Genomic DNA, 18,979 nt, shown 5'->3' with positions numbered 1-18,979 from the left:
ACCTGGAGGAGGAGGAGATGTGTGAGTGGATGGATGGATGGATACACCTGGAGGAGGAGTAGATGTGTGAGTGGATGGATACACCTGGAGGAGGAGTAGATGTGTGAGTGGATGGATACACCAGGAGGAGAAGGAGAGGTTATTCTGGCCATTGAGAAGCATGGGTACAGAGACACACACACACGGGCACACCGTCACATGCGTACACACAAAATCATGTTTTCACACACACAAAACAACACTTGTTTGTTCCCCTCACTCTTCAGCTTACTCATCTTTTCATGATGATCTGACACAAACACAGATGCACAGTCATGCTACACACACCCTTAGACACATATACACCTGTGCACAGTGTCTCCGACGCATGCATACATACACAGGCCTCGACATCACCTACAGGAGACTCTGTGCTCACTCAACAATGAAGCAACAATGTGTGTGTGCGTGTGTGTTGAGCTGTGTGCAGGCATTTTAGGAAGACACATGAGTCAGACATCCAGGCAGCACAAGGTCAACAGAACAAGAGACCCACATCCAGGCAGAATTGTATCCCACAACAATGCCTTCTCCACACTGATACAGCATACCCTCACATGTCCACGCACGTGCCTCTGACTCTGGGCTGGATGCAGCATGAGGGAGGGTTCACAACACTGGAGCAAGGCTCCTGTTTTCCTTTGCACACAGTGATTGACTGTAGGTACAGCATGTCTCGTAAAAAAAAAGCTGTACATTTGAAATACTATAGCACTAGGTATTGTATGGGGTTTCATATTGTCATAATGATAATAGGATGTCCCCTCCCTGCTTTGTGTGAGACAGTGGCAGACACACACACTACTTCTGTGTTTTTATGAGTCTCCATATTTCTCTTCTCCTGGGTTCTCCCAGATGCATCGGGTGGCCAGATCTTCACTGACAGCTGAAGTTATTGAGGCTAAGAGTTCAGTGCATTTTCTGCCCCCCTAAACCATAATACATGGAGCTGGGAGACTATCACACTGCCTGAGCGTCCTGTCTTTATGTGGACTAGATGGTTTGTTCTTTCCAAGGCCTTTGTGTGTTCTGTGTCACTGCTGATTCCAGATTATATCCAGAGGTTCACTGGACCTTAGATTGATAGTGAGAAATGAAATAGTCTGACCTTCAGTTCTCTAGTTTTTCCAAATCTGGAAGCTTTTACAAAATGGAGATATCAAATGTCAAGTGTTTAAGTAAATAAAATAAACCTTAACCCATTTCTCAGGTGTAAGCCTTCCTCCTCTCTTCCACCCCCTCTCCATGAGAGGTACAACAATGACTCTGAGGGACATGTGAAAGAAAATGGAGAGCTGGTGGAAGAGATTACACTGATCCGCTTTGATCTCTCTCCTTCTCTCTCTCTTTCTCACTCTCTGTAGTCAGAAGGCTTGGGTGATATCCAGATTGTCATACTTTCATATGGACCTTGTGCCGCACCGGGACATTCGGTAAACTTCCGGCACTGAACACAAGGGGCGGGATTTTCAAACCACACTGAGCCTTTGTATTCAGATTAGCAATGCTAACAAGTACATGTTAGCTAAATGCTAACGAGCGCGATGCGAACATTTTATAACGTTTCTTACATAACCTTTTTTCAGGACAGCCACCCCAGTTATACAAGTAACTCAGAAATGCTACTCACAGTTTGCTGCACACACATAACAAATATTAGACAGCGAGTATCTTGATCCAGGATGGGGATTTTTTGCTGTTACCGGCAAGCAAAGAAGGATTTTGGAAGAAGCTAACCACTTAACTAGATAACTAACTAGCTTCTAAATTAGTAAACCAAATGCACAACTGGAGAGAATTTAGCACATTTTAGACAGTTAACTTAATAGTTATAAGATATCTAGCTGGCAAACATTTCGTTTTGAATTCCATACTGTACAGTAGCTAGATCACAAGGCTCCGGTCTCTCGCTTGTAAACAAACCACGAGAATGGGCACTACCGGTAAGCTTCATAATGAAACATTGTGACAGGTGAAATGAAGAACACAATCTTAATCTCCTAACATATTGCACAAGCTGACAGCAGGTATTTATTTTAAAAGTAGCTACAAATATTAAAATATTAAAAACAAAAACAGCATAGTGGGTTAATTTCCCAAACAATGAAGTTTTGAAGCGCGAAGCTCAACTTCTTTGCAGTTTCGGTGCCCTGGGTAACACGCTGAACAGCGTGAAGTGAACCCGTGCACAAGCACAGTTACTGTGTGTGACTGTGTGAGAGAAGTCTAGCATCTTCCACACCTCAATATCTGTTGCGCTGCTCATGTCAACATCAAAGTAGCTACAAATATTCAAATGTATAAAAAAACTGTATTGAAAAACCATCCCGTGGCTTTTCCCAAATACCCTGGTATAGGGCATATACGGTATACTGGCCAAGCCTTGTCATCAACCACACGAGACACAATGTGTAAACGGTTGCATATGGGTCTTCAAGCCCCTGATAGCCCAGGCCTTTGGGGAACCAGTGTTCAGAGTGGGGCCTCATTCTCCAGATCAGACCGTGACGTGTTATATACACACACAAAAAGACCAGCCAGACAAACAGTAGAGGCAACATGCTGAGATGGAGCTCTGAGTCACACACACACTTTCCCCTCCTACTGTGCGTACTTGTTTCTGTGTAGCTGTTTCATCTCAACCCTCCACTACACGAGGGGGGTAGCTGTAAGAGGCATACATTCTGGCATGAAAAACCAGTCTGAGGCTGGGGATGCTGAGATGAGAAGAATAGTGAGAATGGTAGAGAAGGAGTGAGAAAGGTAGAGAGGGAGTGAGAAAGGTAGAGAGGGAGTGAGAAAGGTAGAGAGGGAGTGAGAAAGGTAGAGAGGGAGTGAGAAAGGTAGAGAGTGAGTGAGAAAGGTAGAGAGTGAGTGAGATAGGTAGAGAGTGAGTGAGATAGGTAGAGAGTGAGTGAGAAAGGTAGAGAGGGAGTGAGAAAGGTAGAGAGGGAGTGAGAAAGGTAGAGAGGGAGTGAGAAAGGTAGAGAGGGAGTGAGAATGGTAGAGAGGGAGTGAGAAAGGGAGGGAGAGAGGGAGTGAGAAAGGTAGAGAGGGAGTGAGAAAGGTAGAGAGGGAGTGAGAAAGGTAGAGAGGGAGTGAGAAAGGTAGAGAGGGAGTAAGAAAGGTAGAGAGGGAGTGAGAAAGGTAGAGAGGGAGTGAGAAAGGTAGAGAGGGAGTGAGAAAGGTAGAGAGGGAGTGAGAAAGGTAGAGAGGGAGTGAGAAAGGTAGAGAGGGAGTGAGAAAGGTAGAGAGGGACTGAGAAAGGTGGAGAGGGAGTGAGAACGGTAGAGAGGGAGTGAGAAAGGTAGAGAGGGAGTGAGAATCGTAGAGAGGGAGTGAGAAAGGTAGAGAGGGAGTGAGAAAGGTAGAGAGGGAGTGAGAAAGGTAGAGAGGGAGTGAGAAAGGTAGTGTGGGAGTGAGAAAGGTAGAGAGGGAGTGAGAAAGGTAGAGAGGGAGTGAGAAAGGTAGAGAGGGAGTGAGAAAGGTAGAGAGGGAGTGAGAAAGGTAGAGAGGGAGTGAGAAAGGTAGAGAGGGAGTGAGAAAGGTAGTGTGGGAGTGAGAAATGTAGAGAGGGAGTGAGAAAGGTAGAGAGGGAGTGAGAAAGGTAGAGGGAGTGAGAACGGTAGAGACGGAGTGAGAAAGGTAGAGAGTGAGTGAGAAAGGTAGAGAGTGAGTGAGAAAGGTAGAGAGGGAGTGAGAAAGGTAGAGAGGGAGTGAGAAAGGTAGAGAGGGAGTGAGAAAGGTAGAGAGGGAGTGAGAACGGTAGAGAGGGAGTGAGAACGGTAGAGACGGAGTGAGAAAGGTAGAGAGGGAGTGAGAAAGGTAGAGAGGGAGTGAGAACGGTAGAGACGGAGTGAGAAAGGTAGAGAGGGAGTGAGAAAGGTAGAGAGTGAGTGAGAAAGGTAGAGAGGGAGTGAGAACGGTAGAGAGGGAGTGAGAAAGGGAGTGAGAAAGGTAGAGAGGGAGTGAGAAATGTAGAGAGGGAGTGAGAAAGGTAGAGAGGGAGTGAGAACAGTAGAGAGGGAGTGAGAAAGGGAGTGAGAAAGGTAGAGAGGGAGTGAGAAAGGTAGAGAGGGAGTGAGAAAGGTAGAGAGGGAGTGAGAACGGTAGAGAGGGAGTGAGAAAGGTAGAGAGGGAGTGAGAAAGGTAGAGAGGGAGTGAGAAAGGTAGAGAGGGAGTGAGAAAGGTAAAGGGTAAAATAGAGAGAGAGACCCCATTGTGATTCTGGTCTCTTCTGTCGACTTATTCTGATCCTGAATGGATCAGGAAGGAAGCTGCGTGTGTTTTTAGGGGTAAATGTCACCATCGCCAGGCAACATGGGTCCTCTGCTCTGCTCCTTATGGCCAATGCTGATCTGTGCCAGTATGACCTGGCATGGGCAGTGACTGTTTCTTCACCTCTCAGCGTTCAGTTCACCCTGTCCTCTCAAAGGGACACAGGGACACTCCACTCCATCCAGGCCCACCCAGTACCTTGGCTTATTTTTCAACCTTTTGTTCAGGGTCTCGGCATCTCACTCAAAGACACGTCTGGGATTTGAACCCGACAGCAGCCTAGTCATGAAATCCATCTCAATCCTCCCCACAAACAACAACATCTTGTTTGTTTTTCCTTGTCCACCAGTCGTTGTTTCATTTAAAAAGCTACACCAGTGAAGCCAGGTGGATTAGAGGACAGGAGCTCTAAAAAACTAAAAACAATGCTCACATCCCCAAACGAGCTCTGTCTCTGGGCAAATATCACATCACGAAGAAGACACCCACACACATTGAGTCGCCTTGCTGCTCCCAATGTTATCGTCTACACAGCAACCAACTAATAACTAACGAGAGGGGAGAGGAGCTCGGTGTCCACCATAGACAGCCTAGATAAAAACAGTATTAAACCAATTGAAGCGTAGCTTCATGATGTCTGTTCAGTATTACACAGGGAGGGAAGCCAGCAATAACAAGCTAGCTAGTAATTATTTATACTTTTGATATTGAACACTGCACTGTTGGGTAGGACTTGCAAGTTAAGTATTTCACTGTACTTGTGACAAATAAAACTTGACACTTGAATCAGTTGGAAAACACTGTATTAGTGGATGCTGAAAGTAACAGGCTATGATGCTAGTCATCCATAGCCGTCAGTGTATTAATGAATGCTAACTGCTAAGTATCCATTAGTGTATTAGTGGATGCTAACTGCTAAGCATCCATCAGTGTATTAGTGGATGCTAACCGCTAAGTATCCATTAGTGTATTAGTGGATGCTAACTGCTAAGCATCCATCAGTGTATTAGTGGATGCTAACTGCTAAGAATCCATCAGTGTATTAGTGGATGCTAACTGCTAAGTATCCATTAGTGAATTAGTGGATGCTAACTGCTAAGCATCCATCAGTGTATTAGTGGATGCTAACTGCTAAGCACTAAATAGACGCCTCCCTCACTGATTATTTAGTATGTGAGAGAATCTGTCTCTCATAGCAGTAAGAAGATCATTTGCATAATTACTCTGGGGACAGTTCCCCTTTGGAATCTATGACAAGCTGAGATCATGTGCTGTAAGTAGAGGTCCTTTTCACTCTGAGCTAAAGAGTTCAGTCAAGCTAAAAGAAGACCAAGGTTCTACACCGCATTGAAGTCAGACTCACTATACTGTATCAATCTCATGACCCCAAGTCCATGCCAGTATTTTCCCCATCTGGCACCATCACACTGCAGCCTATATGCTCTGAAGTCTGTGACAGTGTTCTGAGCTAGAGGGATCTGGTCCAGTTTTGTAGAGTAAACTCATCTGAGAAGAATATCCCTCCCTAGTTAATGCTAGATCTGTGTTTCCCACGGGTCCTTGGTCATTGGCATGAGCCAGCTCTGCTCCATGAGATGAACCTCTTCTCTGCCCTGTGCAAACTGAACCCTGCTTTGAGAGGGCAAGCCTTTAATTGGAACTTCAAAGAAGCCCAGCTAAGCTAATGGGAAGAGGGAGGAGGGTGATTGGGGGATTTATTTTCCATTTTAGTACAGTGTACGACCACCTCCATTCTGTAATTTATCTCCATTGCTCATGTGCTTCTCCATACCAGCTAATTGACTTCACACAGTTAGAGACTGCCAAGCCAGTCTAATTACTGCTCTCTTCCTACATTGACTATACAGCTCTCACTAGACAAAGGTCTACAGTGTGTGTGTGACATCATTGGTCGAGGGACGTTAGTAGACATTTTTGCAGGGATGTTTTGGGGAAGGATACAGGGAAATATAGGGTTGCTTATGCAGTCAGTCAGTCAGTTACACAGGGAGGAGACAGTGGACATCTATTCAGTGACCCTGGGAATCCAAGCGGTCATAATGATGTGCTAATTAGATAGCACCAGGGCTTGGCCACTAACATGGAAGGGCCTCATTAAAGAACCTGTGGTGGCAGCCTCTCCCTGTAACACCTCTGCATTCCATGCTCATTTAGAGAGGATTTACTGTGTTTTGGAAATCAGTGCTCTAATTTGATGGTTGTTTAGTACAAGTGTGTGTTTACAATAGATGGGGGGGGGGTCCGTGTCCACCCATACCATCAATCAGTCCCCTATAATCAGTCCCCTGAGATTTATCAAACTGCTTCGCCCATTTCTAATTTCACCTCTCCTATCGCTGTAAATGCAGACATTTGACTAAATTGAAGCCTCAGGGCTAATGCCAGCGTTTTAAGGACTCAGTCTTTATCTGCTGTCTGATGGATCTGAGTAGACGAGACAGTGGAGGGATGGAGGGAGACAGTGGAGGGATGGAGGGAGACAGTGGAGGGATGGAGGGAGACAGTGGAGGGAGAGAGGGAGACAGTGAGAGGGGTGGAGACAGCAATCCATGTGTGATTGCCTCATCATTCTCTCTCTCTCTCGCTTTGACTCTTCCCCAGTTTTTTATGATTGCCGTCTCACCCCCCACCACTCTAATGCCCAGGTGACGAGACACAAAGGAGCCCATTATGTTCCATAGGAGCCTGGCTGTCCAGCGATATGCTAGCTGCCTCATAGCATAGCGGGATGCTGTCTGTGTTGCACGCACGCTCTCCAGAGATATGACAGTGCAAGCTAATGCCACCTTACAGTCAGGCAGAGACTGCCCTGTCAGAGAGAGTGAGATTACTCAGTCCTAGTTTAATTACAACAATCAGCACCCTCCATTGTCCATACCATTGTCCCTCCCTGTGAGGATGGTGTGTGTGTGTGTGTGTGTGTGTGTGTGTGTGTGTGTGTGTGTGTGTGTGTGTGTGTGTGTGTGTGGGTGGGTGGAAGGGTGGGTGGGTGGTGGGGGAATGGAGCCAGGACACATTCCTGGGGGGTTGTAGTAAAGACCTCCCTGGTAACCTAACATGGGAACAGAGCAGACCTGACTTTGGGAATGGGGGTATAGTCTCTCAGCTGTGTTTGTGTGTGTGTAATGCGGTTCCATAACTCATAATGCATAGAATAGTTTTCTGGGAACATGGGACCACAGGCCTGAGGTTTACCAGTTCAATGCTTTTCTTTCCCTGACCTACATTCCTCACTAAAATGTCCATCGACTTACACAATGTGTAGAGGCCTGTTTCTTTTGGCCATAGACCTTCCTACCGCAGCCATAACTGGACTGGTTCAACTTGAGTAAAATACCATTCATACTAAGAAAATACCATTCATACTAAGAAAATAACATTCATACTCAATACTAGGGTTGCAAAGGGTCGGACACTTTACGGTAAATTTCTGGAACTTTTCCGGAAATTTTTAATGGGAAGTTAAGCCTGGGAATTTGGGAAATTTTGCTTAAATTCATCAAAAAAGTTAGCTTATAACAGTGAACCTTTTTTTGTGGGACACACAAGGCAATTCTAGGTCTTGTGGCATATTTTGGTTAAACTATCCCCAATTCAATGGATTGGTGATAGTCCATCACATGTACAGCTGATTATCAAGATCTTGAACACTAATGAGATGCTAATGATTCTACTACACTGTCTGAGCCAAGGACTACATGCTTTCTGGTAAGTTTTGATTACAATACTGGGTGGGGTGAATATATTTTATATGTTTTTTTGTTAAATAGTAGCCTACAGCAAAGTGTGTTTAAAGCATTTCTAACTTGTTAACAATTTCTGCTAGTTAGTTTTTGTTACCATGTGGGTTTTAGCTGAGCCTGCTAACTGAGGAGTGGTTTCAATTTTGTATTTTTTTATTTAACTAGGCAAGTCAGTTAAGAACAAATTCTTATTTACAATGATGGCCTACCAGGGAACAGTGGGTAAACTGCCTTGTTCAGGGGAAGAATGACAGATTTTTACCTTGTCAGCTTAGGGATTGATCCAGCAACCTTTCGGGTACTGGCCCAACGCTCTAACCTCTAGGCCACCTGCCCATTCTAAAAGATTTATCTTACAAAGGAGTTGTTTAATCTAACTGCTTAACTATTTATCTGTACAGGGAATTGTATATATTTTTTTTTTACAAAAAATAATTCTAATCTTTACAGGAAAATGCCATGGGCACTATCTGATGTGTGGATACATTTCACTGCAGCTAATGTAGAAGGAAAAGCTATGTACATTTGCAAATACTGTGCCAAATCTTATGTGAAGAATGCAACAAAGATGCAGAATCATCTAGCCAAGTGCATAATGTTCACTCAGCGCACACAACAAGCAACCTCTGACAAAAGTCCCTCTACTTCTATTTGAGGTGAAAATGATTAATCAGACACCTTATCGATAGCGACAGCTCATGGTCCTCCTGGAATCAGGTTTTTTGACTCAATGGAGGAACGCTCTTCTTGAGCTGTGTATGCAACTGAATCACCTCTGATGCTCACAGGCAAGGTGTATTGGGAGAGATTTCTGAATGTTCTTCACCCAGCATACACCCCTCCAACCAGACATGCTTTATCTACTCATTTGCTGGATGCAGAGTTCAACAGAGTTCAAGTGAAGGTCAAGCAAATCATAGAGAAAGCAGACTGTATTGCAATAATTTCTGATGGGTGGTCGAATGTTCGTGGGCAAGGAATAGTTAACTACATCATCTCCACCCCTCAACCAGTATTCTACAAGAGCACAGACACAAGGGACAACAGACACAACGGTCTCTACATTTTAGATGAGCTGAAGGCAGTCATCAATGACCTTGGACCACAGAAGGTATTTGCACTGGTGACAGACAATGCTGCGAACATGAAGGCTGCTTGTTCTAAAGTGGAGGAGTCCTACTCTCACATCACACCCATTGGCTGTGCTGCTCATGCACTGAATCTGCTCCTCAAGGACATCATGGCACTGAAAACAATGGATACACTCTACAAGAGAGCCAAGGAAATGGTTAGGTATCTGAAGGGTCATCAAGTTATAGCAGCAATCTACCTCACCAAGCAAAGTGAGAAGAATAAGAGCACCACATTGAAGCTTCCCAGCAACACCCATTGGGGTGGTGGTGTTATCATGTTTGACAGTCTCCTGGAGGGGAAGGAGTCTCTCCAAGAAATGGCCATATCACAGTCTGCTGATATGGATAGCCCTATCAAGAGGATCATCCTGGATGATGCATTTTGGGAGAGAGTGGTAAGCAGCCTGAAACTCCTGAAACCTATAGCGGTAACCATTACACGGATTGAGGGAGACAATGCCATCCTGCCTGATGTTCAGACTCTGCTTGCAGATGTAAGAGAAGAAATCTGTACTGCCCTGCCCACTTCACTGATGCTCCAAGGAGAGGAAACTGCAATTCTGAAATACATCCAAAAGCGTGAAGACTTCTGCCTGAAGCCCATACACTCCGCAGCGTACATGTTGGAACCCAAGTATGGTGGCAAGAGCATCCTGTCTGGTGCATAGATCAACAAGGCATCACTACCGTGTCTCGCCACTTCGGCCTGGATGAGGGCAAGGTTCTTGGCAGTCTGGCGAAGTACACTTCCAAGGGCTTTGGGATGGAGATGCAATATGGCAGTCGTGCCAACATATCTCATCAGCCACCTGGTGGAAGGGACTTTGTGGATCTGAGACTCTTTCCCCTGTTGGCTCCATCATCCTCCAACTCCCACCAACGTCAGCCGCCTCAGAGTGCAACTGGTCCTTGTTTGGGACCACACACACCAAAGCACACTACAGGCTGACCATTACAAAGGATAAAAAATTGATGGCCATCCGGGAAAATTTGAGGCTTTTTGAGCCTGAAAACGAGCCATCCTCAACAAGATTGGAAAGTGATAGTGAAGATGAGGCCTCGGAGTCTCATGTTCAAGAGGTGGACATTGAGGAGGTCCAGGGAGAAGACATGGAAGCCTGAGAGGAAGACAACCAAAGTTTAGTTTTTAGACTAACGTTTTTGGGAGATGCGATGGATCGTTGGGGATCATTCAATATTCCCTTTATTTTGTTGTTCAGTGATTTCATCCCATGTGTGAGTCAACTCATTTAATTAAAGTTCAGTTCGTAACTAAATCGTTTTTATATTTATATTTGAAGGATTTAATCATTTGCAATTATGTCTACTTATAAGGTAAAAGGTTTATGTTTCTCTCTCCGTATGATATGGTAAATATATCCAATGCAAAAAAACAACTACATTTAAATGGTATTTATTCATGAAACGTAATCTCAAGATGACGGTCGAACAGGTGGAAACAATTGATTTTCAAAGAGCTCACCGTTTTGGTGGCAGAGCAGAGGGAAGGCCCCGTCTGATTGTAGCTATGCTGACCCACTACAAAAGGAAATTTGCCTTGTTACAACAGGGTAGGGAATTGAAGAACACCCCATTCTCTATTAATGAACAATTTCCTCATGAAATAGTGGAGAGACGATGTGCCCTGTACCCCACTTCCAAAAGGCTCCTTGCAGGAAAGCAGAGGTTTATCTAGTGGTGATTAAATTATATGTAAATAATGAAATGTTCAAGGACTGGAAGATGACAAAGTGGCTGTGAGTGTAGCTACCTCCTGTTGAAGTAGTCCCGGATACGTATTTGCACCACATTACACAGTACAAATATGGATTCATTGTCTTTTTACAAAAACATTTTTGTTGTTGTTGCATGAATGACTTTGTTTTGTTTTTAGTCATGCATTATGGAACCGTGGACTTAAAATAAGGTTGGATTTATGGCAATACAGAATGGGTATGATGAACTTATCCTTCTATTTTGGCAATATGTAATTTTGGACTATATGGACGTAATATCAGGTTTTGATGTAAGAGAATGTGAGGATGGGTAAGGCTGACCTTTTTATTCTTCATGATTTTTATGTATTTGAAGATTGTACATTTGAAATACCAAGGTAGTTTTTTGTTTGTTTAATATGATTTGTCCTAATTGTAGAGGTTGGGTGTATTATGACTTAAAAGCTGTTATATAGTGTGACCCATGTTCGCCGATGTGAATCAGAATGATTTGATTTTAAAATAAAACTTAATAAATATAAATATATGTATTATAGGGCTAGGATAAGGGATTATATCATCAAATCCTGCCTAGGTTCTCTATTGGAATAGGCCTATATGATCCTAAAATAATTGCATTTACAAAATTGCATTTACATAATTACATTTAAAAAATACATCTCAATATAAAAAATATCAAGTCTAATTAATCTATATAGGGAAAATAATGATGATCCACACTTTTTTGAATATATATATAATAATATATTGAGCTCACAAGCAACAAAATAATCTATTATTATGGTGGGAGATTATAATACGGTTTTAAGTACCTCAATGGATCGTAAAGGTAATCATTCTACAAACTATCACCCTCAAGCACTTAAGGAGATCACGGAGATTATGTATACATTATAACTAGTTGATATGTGGAGGGTGAAAAACCCTGACCTAGGGAGATATACATGGAGGAGGCTTAAAGCAGCCGTCTTGATTACTTCCTAGTCTCGTTCTTGCTGGCATCAAAAGTAAAAAAAAATATATATATTAATAGGAGACCGAATGCGATCAGACCACCATCTAATTGGCCTCCATATAACTCTTACAAAATTTCCACGTGGACAGGGATATTGGAAAATTAATCAAAGCCTATTGGACGACAATTTGTTCTTAACTTAAACAAAATAATTCATAACTGACTTTTTTTGTACAACATATGTACAGCAGAACCCCTTATTGTATGGGACACTTTCAAATGTACTTTTAGAGGCCATTCAATGCAATACTCATCATTTAAACAAAAGCAGTTTAGGTCAAAAGAGATTAGACTAATAAAGGAAATAGAGGAAGTAACAGCGCAGGTAGATGGTAATGGAAACTGTACTTTAGAGGCACAAAATAGGTTAGAGGAAAAACAAAAAGAAATGGAGGTAGTTATTCAAGAACGATCAAGTGTAATGTATTACAAAAATAAAACAAATTGGATAGAAAATGGGGGAAAATGCACAAACGTTTTCTTGAATCTTCAACACAGAAATTCCACCAAAAATAATTTACAGAAACTCATTACAAATGGAGTTATCCATGATTCACCAAATTATATTTTGAAAGAGGAAGCAAAATATTTTAAGCTAATGTTTTATTTTCAGTCTCCTCCATTTTCACTGAATGATGTTAACTGTAAGGATTTATTTCCTAATAATAATGTAAAATTAACAAATTTACAGAAAGACCGGTGTGAAGGCCAACTTACAGAAGAGGCACTTTTTGAGGCAATAAAATATTTTCAGTCTGGAAAAACACCAGGGCTTGATGGTATACCAGTAGAGGTTTACCATCAGGCCTTTTTTGATGTACTCAAAGATCCATTATTAGCATGTTTTAATTACCTTTATACAAATGGTAGACTTTCAGGTACTTCACAAGATGCTCTGATTTCATTACTACTGAAACAGGACCCAGGTGGTAAGTATAAAGATCCAGTCCATTTAAAAACTCTAACACTTCAATGTTGTGATGCGAAAATCCTGGCGAAATGCATAGCATATAGAATAAAAAAGGTTATACCAGATATATCAGATAGGTTTTTTACATGGACGATATATTGGAAATAATATACAACAATTACTTGAAACAATTGAACATTATGAAACATTGAAGATACCAGGTTTGGTCTTCATAGCTGATTTTGAAAAGGTGTTTGATAAAGTACGATTAGAATTTATATATAAATGCCTGGAATACTTTAATTTTGGTGAATCTCTTCTACAATAGGTTAAAGTGATGTACAGCAACCCCAGATGTAAAATAATAAACAATGGTTACATCTCAGAAAGTATTTAGCATTTAAGAGGATTAAAACAAGGCTGTCCGTTGTCTCCATATCTATTTATTATGGTCATTGAAATGCTAGCTATTATTAAAATGAGATCCAACAAGAACATCAAGGGGTTAGAAATTCAATGTGTCAATGTATGCTGATGACTCTAGTTTTTCTAAAGTCCACAATCTGGATCCCTGCACAGTCTGATTGAAGATCTTGATCACTTTTCTAGCCTCTCTGGATTAAAACCTAATTATGACAAGTGTACCATATTACATATTGCATCGTTAAAAAATGCAGTGTTTACTCTACCTTGTGGTTTACCAATAAAATGGGCGGATGGTGAAGCAGACATACTTGGTATTCACATTCACAAAAAATATAAATGAACTTACCACAATTAATTTCAATAAAAAGTTAGCAAAAATAGATAAGATTTTGCAACCATGGAGAGGTAAATACTTGTCTATTTATGGAATAATTACATTGATTAACTGGTCCTATCACTGTTTACTTACTTACTAATGGCATTGCCTACTCCAGATGGTTCAATTTTAAAATCATATGAGCAAAAGATATGACATTTTATTTGGATTGCTAAATGTTTAAAAATTGTATTATATTTATTAATGATATTATGCATAGAAATGGAGGAGTTTACATGCACTTAGGTTGGAGTCATTAAAACTCGTTTTTCAACCACTCCACAAATTTCTTGTTAGCAAACTATTGTTGTGGCTAGTTGGTTAGGACATCTCCTTTGTGCATGACACAAGTCATTTTTCCAACAATTGTTTACAGACAGATTATTTCACTTATAATTCACTGTATCACAATTCCAGTGGGTCAGAAGTGCACATACACTAAGTTGACTGTACCTTTAAACAGTTGTAAAATTCCAGAAAACGATGTCATGGCTTTAGATGCTTCTGATAGGCTAATTGACATAATTTCTAGTCGATTGAAGGTGTACCTGTGGATGTATTTCAAGGCCTACCTTCAAACTCAGTGCCTCTTTGCTTGACATCATGGGAAAATCAAAAGAAATCAGCCAAGACCTCAGAAGAAAAATTGTAGACTTCCACAAGTCTAGTTCATCCTTGGGAGCAATTTCCAAATGCCTGAAGGCAGCACGTTCATCTGTACAAACAATCGTACGCAAATATAAACACCATGGGACCACTCACCCGTCATACCGCTCAGGAAGGAGACGCGTTCTGTCTCCTAGAGATGAATTTACTTTGGTGCAAAAAGTGCACATCAATCCCAGATGAACAGCAAAGGACCTTGTGAAGATGCTGGAGGAAACAGGTACAAAAGTATCTATATCCACAGTAGAACAAGTCCAATATTGACATAACCTGAAAGGCTGCTCACCAAGGAAGAAGCCACTGCTCCAAAACCACCATAAAAAAAACTGCCAGACTACAGTTTGCAACTGCACATGGGGACAAAGATCATACTTTTTGGAGAAATGTCCTCGGGTCTGATGAAAAATAGAAAAAATAAAAAAATATAACTGTTAAAAAAATAGAACTGTTTGGCCATTATGACAATCGTTATGTTTGGAGGAAAAAGGGGGAGGCTTGCAAGCTGAAGAACACCATTCCAATTGTGAAGCACAGAGGTGGCAACATCATGTTGTGGGGTGCTTTGCTGCAAGAGGGACTGGTGCACTTCACAAAATAGATGGCATCATGAGTTAAAGCTTGGTCGCAAATGGGTCTTCCAAATGGACAATGACTCCAAGCATACTTCCAAAGTTGTGGCAAAATGGCTTAAGGACAACAAAGTCAAGGTATTACAGTGGCCATCACAAAGCCCTGACCTCAATCCTATAGAAAATGTGTGGGCAGAACTGAAAAAGCGTGTGCGAGCAAAGAGGCCTACAAACCTGACTCAGTTACAACAGCTCTGTCAGGAGGATTGGGCCAATATTCACCCAACTTATTGTGGGAAGCTTGTGGAGGGCTACCAGAATCGTTTGACCCTATGTTAAAACAATTTAAAGGCAATGCTACCAAATACTGATTGAGTGTATGTAAACTTCTGACCCACTGGGAATGTGATGAAAGAAATCAAAGCTGAAATAAATCATTCTCTCTACTATTATTCTGACATTTCACATTCTTAAAATAAAGTAGTGATCCTAACTGACCTAAAACAGGGAATTCTTACTAGGATTAAATGTCAGGAATTGTGAAAGTCTGAGTTTAAATGTATTTGGCTAAAGTGTATGTAAACTTCAGACTTACACTGTATGCAGTTAACGAAAATGCATGGGAATATCTGCTCAATCCAAATTTACAACCAACTATTTACAGCACTACGACACAAATGGAGTAGGCAAGTGGAAAAGGGAGAAGGTAGGGAACTTGTTTCCCTACCATAAATTAAAGATACCAATTGGCAGAAAGGAACTGGCATAAATAGAAAAATATATCAGTTTCATTTGAGGACAAAAATGTTGACAGCTGCACCATACAGGTTGCAAAATAAATGGGAAGAGATTTTCGATGTACCAATTCCATGGCACATGGTTTGTGAACTGGTACAAAAAACTACACTTGACTCAACACTTAGAGTTTTTCAATTTAAATTATTATATAAAATTATTTCCACCAACAGACTGCTGTATATATGGGGCATACAACATCTCAGCAGACGTTGTTGCGACGAGACCTAATCAAGAAATCACTTATTCTGTTATTGAGAAACAGAGAAACAATGGGTATTGATGCTAACAACACTATAACTGGGGTCCTGTCAAAGCACATCCTCCCCACCCTGAGGAAGACGCCTTGCATCTCTCTCTCTCACACACACTTCTAAAGAACAAACCGCTGGAGCCTGAGCTGATACTCAGAGAAGGATCCTGTTCACACACCAGGGAATGTCGTCGCCACCCCCCGGATTCCCCTCCTTCAGGATGAAGAACATCCCCCAAACGTCCTCCATCTGCCTGAACTTCTGTTGTTCCTCCAAGGCAGCAACACTGCCAGCCATTGTGTTATGTTCTCCTGTTATTCATGTTTGCATCTGGATACTTGGTGATTCAAGCCAATTAATATTTCACCTTTGTCTCACATGACAGTTCCTCTACCAATGGAGCCTATAGCCCCCCCGAACAACAATGCTGTCACACAGCCCAGAAATGTCTAAACTGTCCTCCTACACACACTCTCGCTGGGGGCATGCTTTCCATCACAGGCACCGGTACCTGTCAGATAGTTTTGAAAGGGATGATGGATCTTTCTCATTTACCCACTGGTGGTTATGCGTTTAGAGTTCCCAACTGTTTAAGAATGTTGGAGGATTTTCTAAATGACGTTTCGTGAATGTCCTGTGTGTGGTGTGTGTTCCCTCCGACATTGTACTGTGCTGACTCAGATGTTTCTCCTCTCCACAGGCAAGGTTCTGAATACAGACCTGCGTCACTACCTCAGCCTGCAGTTCCAGAAAGGTTCGCTGGACCACAAGCTCCAGCAGGTGATCAGGGATAACCTGTACCTGCGCACCATTCCCTGTGAGTAGTAACGCCCCGGGCTTCCCCCTGTTTCCTATCTACTCCACATGTGCCTGCTCGTTAACGGCTGTTCCATGTGAGTAGGACACCTTTAGATCTCAAGACTGACGGTCACTAGCACTTCAGTAGCCAAGCAATCCTATTTGGCCCTGCCATCAGATAGAAATGCCCCCTTCACAGGTGTCCATTAATCAGCAGAGCAGTTTGCTTTTCCCAAAAGACATGCTACTTCTCCCATGAGGACACAGTGCTTGACATTCATTGGAACCATCCTCCTCAGAACCCTCTGCTGGTGTCTGGATTGATGAAGAGAGTAATTAGAGGAAGAGTGACATGTCAATCACACTCCTTCATTTTCACAGTTCCATCTCTCTGTCCCTCATTCCTTTTCTCTCCTCTTGGCGCTGTGTGTTTAATCGTGGATTCTTCTTCTCTCCTAACTGGGGGCATTCTATGCCACATCTCTGAGGTCTACAAAGCAGCCGTCAAACCTTCACTATAAAGGCCATCAACTTCACACATAACTACTCTTTGATAGATGAGATAGGAGATCTCTCACTCCATTTTCCAATACTAATATGTAGGCCTTGGAAGTTAATCTCCAGAATATAATATGCATGTAATTATGTTTAATGAATATATATTTTCATAGTAACCTAATTCCTTCTAAGTACTTGGTGCCAACTCTATGCTTCATCCACCCACTATGAATGACTCCCCTGTGTTTGAGCATGTGTCTCTGGGCCTTTAAAACAAGGACTCCACTTAATGACTCCCCTGTGTTTGAACATGTGTCTCTGGGCCTTTAAAACAAGGACTCCATTTAATGACTCCCCTGTGTTTGAACATGTGTCTCTGGGCCTTTAAAACAATGACTCCACTTAATGACTCCCCTGTGTTTGAGCATGTGTCTCTGGGCCTTTAAAACAATGACTCCACTTAATGACTCCCCTGTGTTTGAGCATGTGTCTCTGGGCCTTTTAAACAATGACTCCACTTTAATGACTCCCCTGTGTTTGAGCATGTGTCTCTGGGCCTTTAAAACAATGACTCCACTTTAATGACTCCCCTGTGTTTGAACATGTGTCTCTGGGCCTTTAAAACAATGACTCCACTTAATGACTCCCCTGTGTTTGAGTGTGTATCTCTGGGCCTTTAAAACACAGGGATAAATAAGTGGTGTGGGAAAGCGTTTTATTTGTATACCCTAGTGGTTTTAAATGGACAAAAGGGCAAATTGGTGGGATTCAAAGTGCAAAGTGCAGATTTTCTACGCTACTCTGCCGAATTACATGGCAATTACTCCCCATTTCACAATTTATTAATGCTACAGGACACATTTATATAATCTTTGAGTCACTATTTTAATTAGCATATAAAACGTTTCTAATTTGTGACTTTGTTATGAGGGAGAGCCACCCATCCTCTCCTGAACGGCAGATTTTCTCATGTGGAAATATAATGGGAATAACAGGCAACTAAATAAATAGCTGATGTTCATTTTCACTAGATGGATACAGTATAACTGTTTAGTGTCTGTCAGTTTCATGAGTTAATGCATTGTTAATGTTCTCAGTATATAAATCACGAGGGGCTATATCGACGACTGCGGAGATTAATGGTAAATACTGTTTTGTGAAAAAATGCATAAAAAAGCCATACAAATTCTGAGAGGAAAATGTACTACGGTAAGTAAGTACGCCAGGCTCTAATGCAGTTCATATTGAATTACTATGGCTGTACAGTCATACCCTGTAGCATTTCAAGCATTGACCCTAGTCCAAGCCTAGTTTGTCTCTAGTGCATGGCTGTTTGTTTCTGCCTCCTCATCAGTGCTAGGGGTTATATTTTGACTGGTGGTGCAGGTCAGCATATGACCCATGTCGCCACTGCTTAGCCACTGATGTTTGTGTGACTGTGAATGGCGTTTCACTGTGCAGGGAGCCGCTGCCTATCCTCTGCTGTGTGACTGTGACTATGGCCTTCCACAATGCATGAAGCCGCTGCCTATCCTCTGCTGTGTGACTGTGACTATGGCCTTCCACAATGCATGGAGCCGCTGCCTATCCTCTGCTGTGTGACTGTGAATGGCGTTTCACTGTGCAGGGAGCCGCTGCCTATCCTCTGCTGTGTGACTGTGACTATGGCCTTCCACAATGCATGAAGCCGCTGCCTATCCTCTGCTGTGTGACTGTGACTAT

The 18,979-nt window shown here is 42.2% G+C and overlaps 1 protein-coding gene across 1 annotated transcript in view; it reads left to right on the top strand.

The window, feature by feature from the left end:
- LOC112216266 (membrane-associated guanylate kinase, WW and PDZ domain-containing protein 3-like) overlaps positions 1–18,979 on the top strand; it is a 294,029-nt gene that overhangs the window by 151,700 nt on the left and 123,350 nt on the right. The window contains exon 2 of the mRNA XM_042299572.1: positions 16,662–16,778. Coding sequence (XP_042155506.1) covers positions 16,662–16,778 — 117 coding nt within the window. The remainder of the gene's footprint in view (positions 1–16,661; positions 16,779–18,979) is intronic.

The sequence above is a fragment of the Oncorhynchus tshawytscha genome, linkage group LG16 (assembly GCF_018296145.1).
Source record: "Oncorhynchus tshawytscha isolate Ot180627B linkage group LG16, Otsh_v2.0, whole genome shotgun sequence".
Taxonomy (NCBI): Eukaryota; Metazoa; Chordata; class Actinopteri; order Salmoniformes; family Salmonidae; genus Oncorhynchus; species Oncorhynchus tshawytscha.
This window is presented reverse-complemented; position numbering and strand designations above follow the sequence as displayed.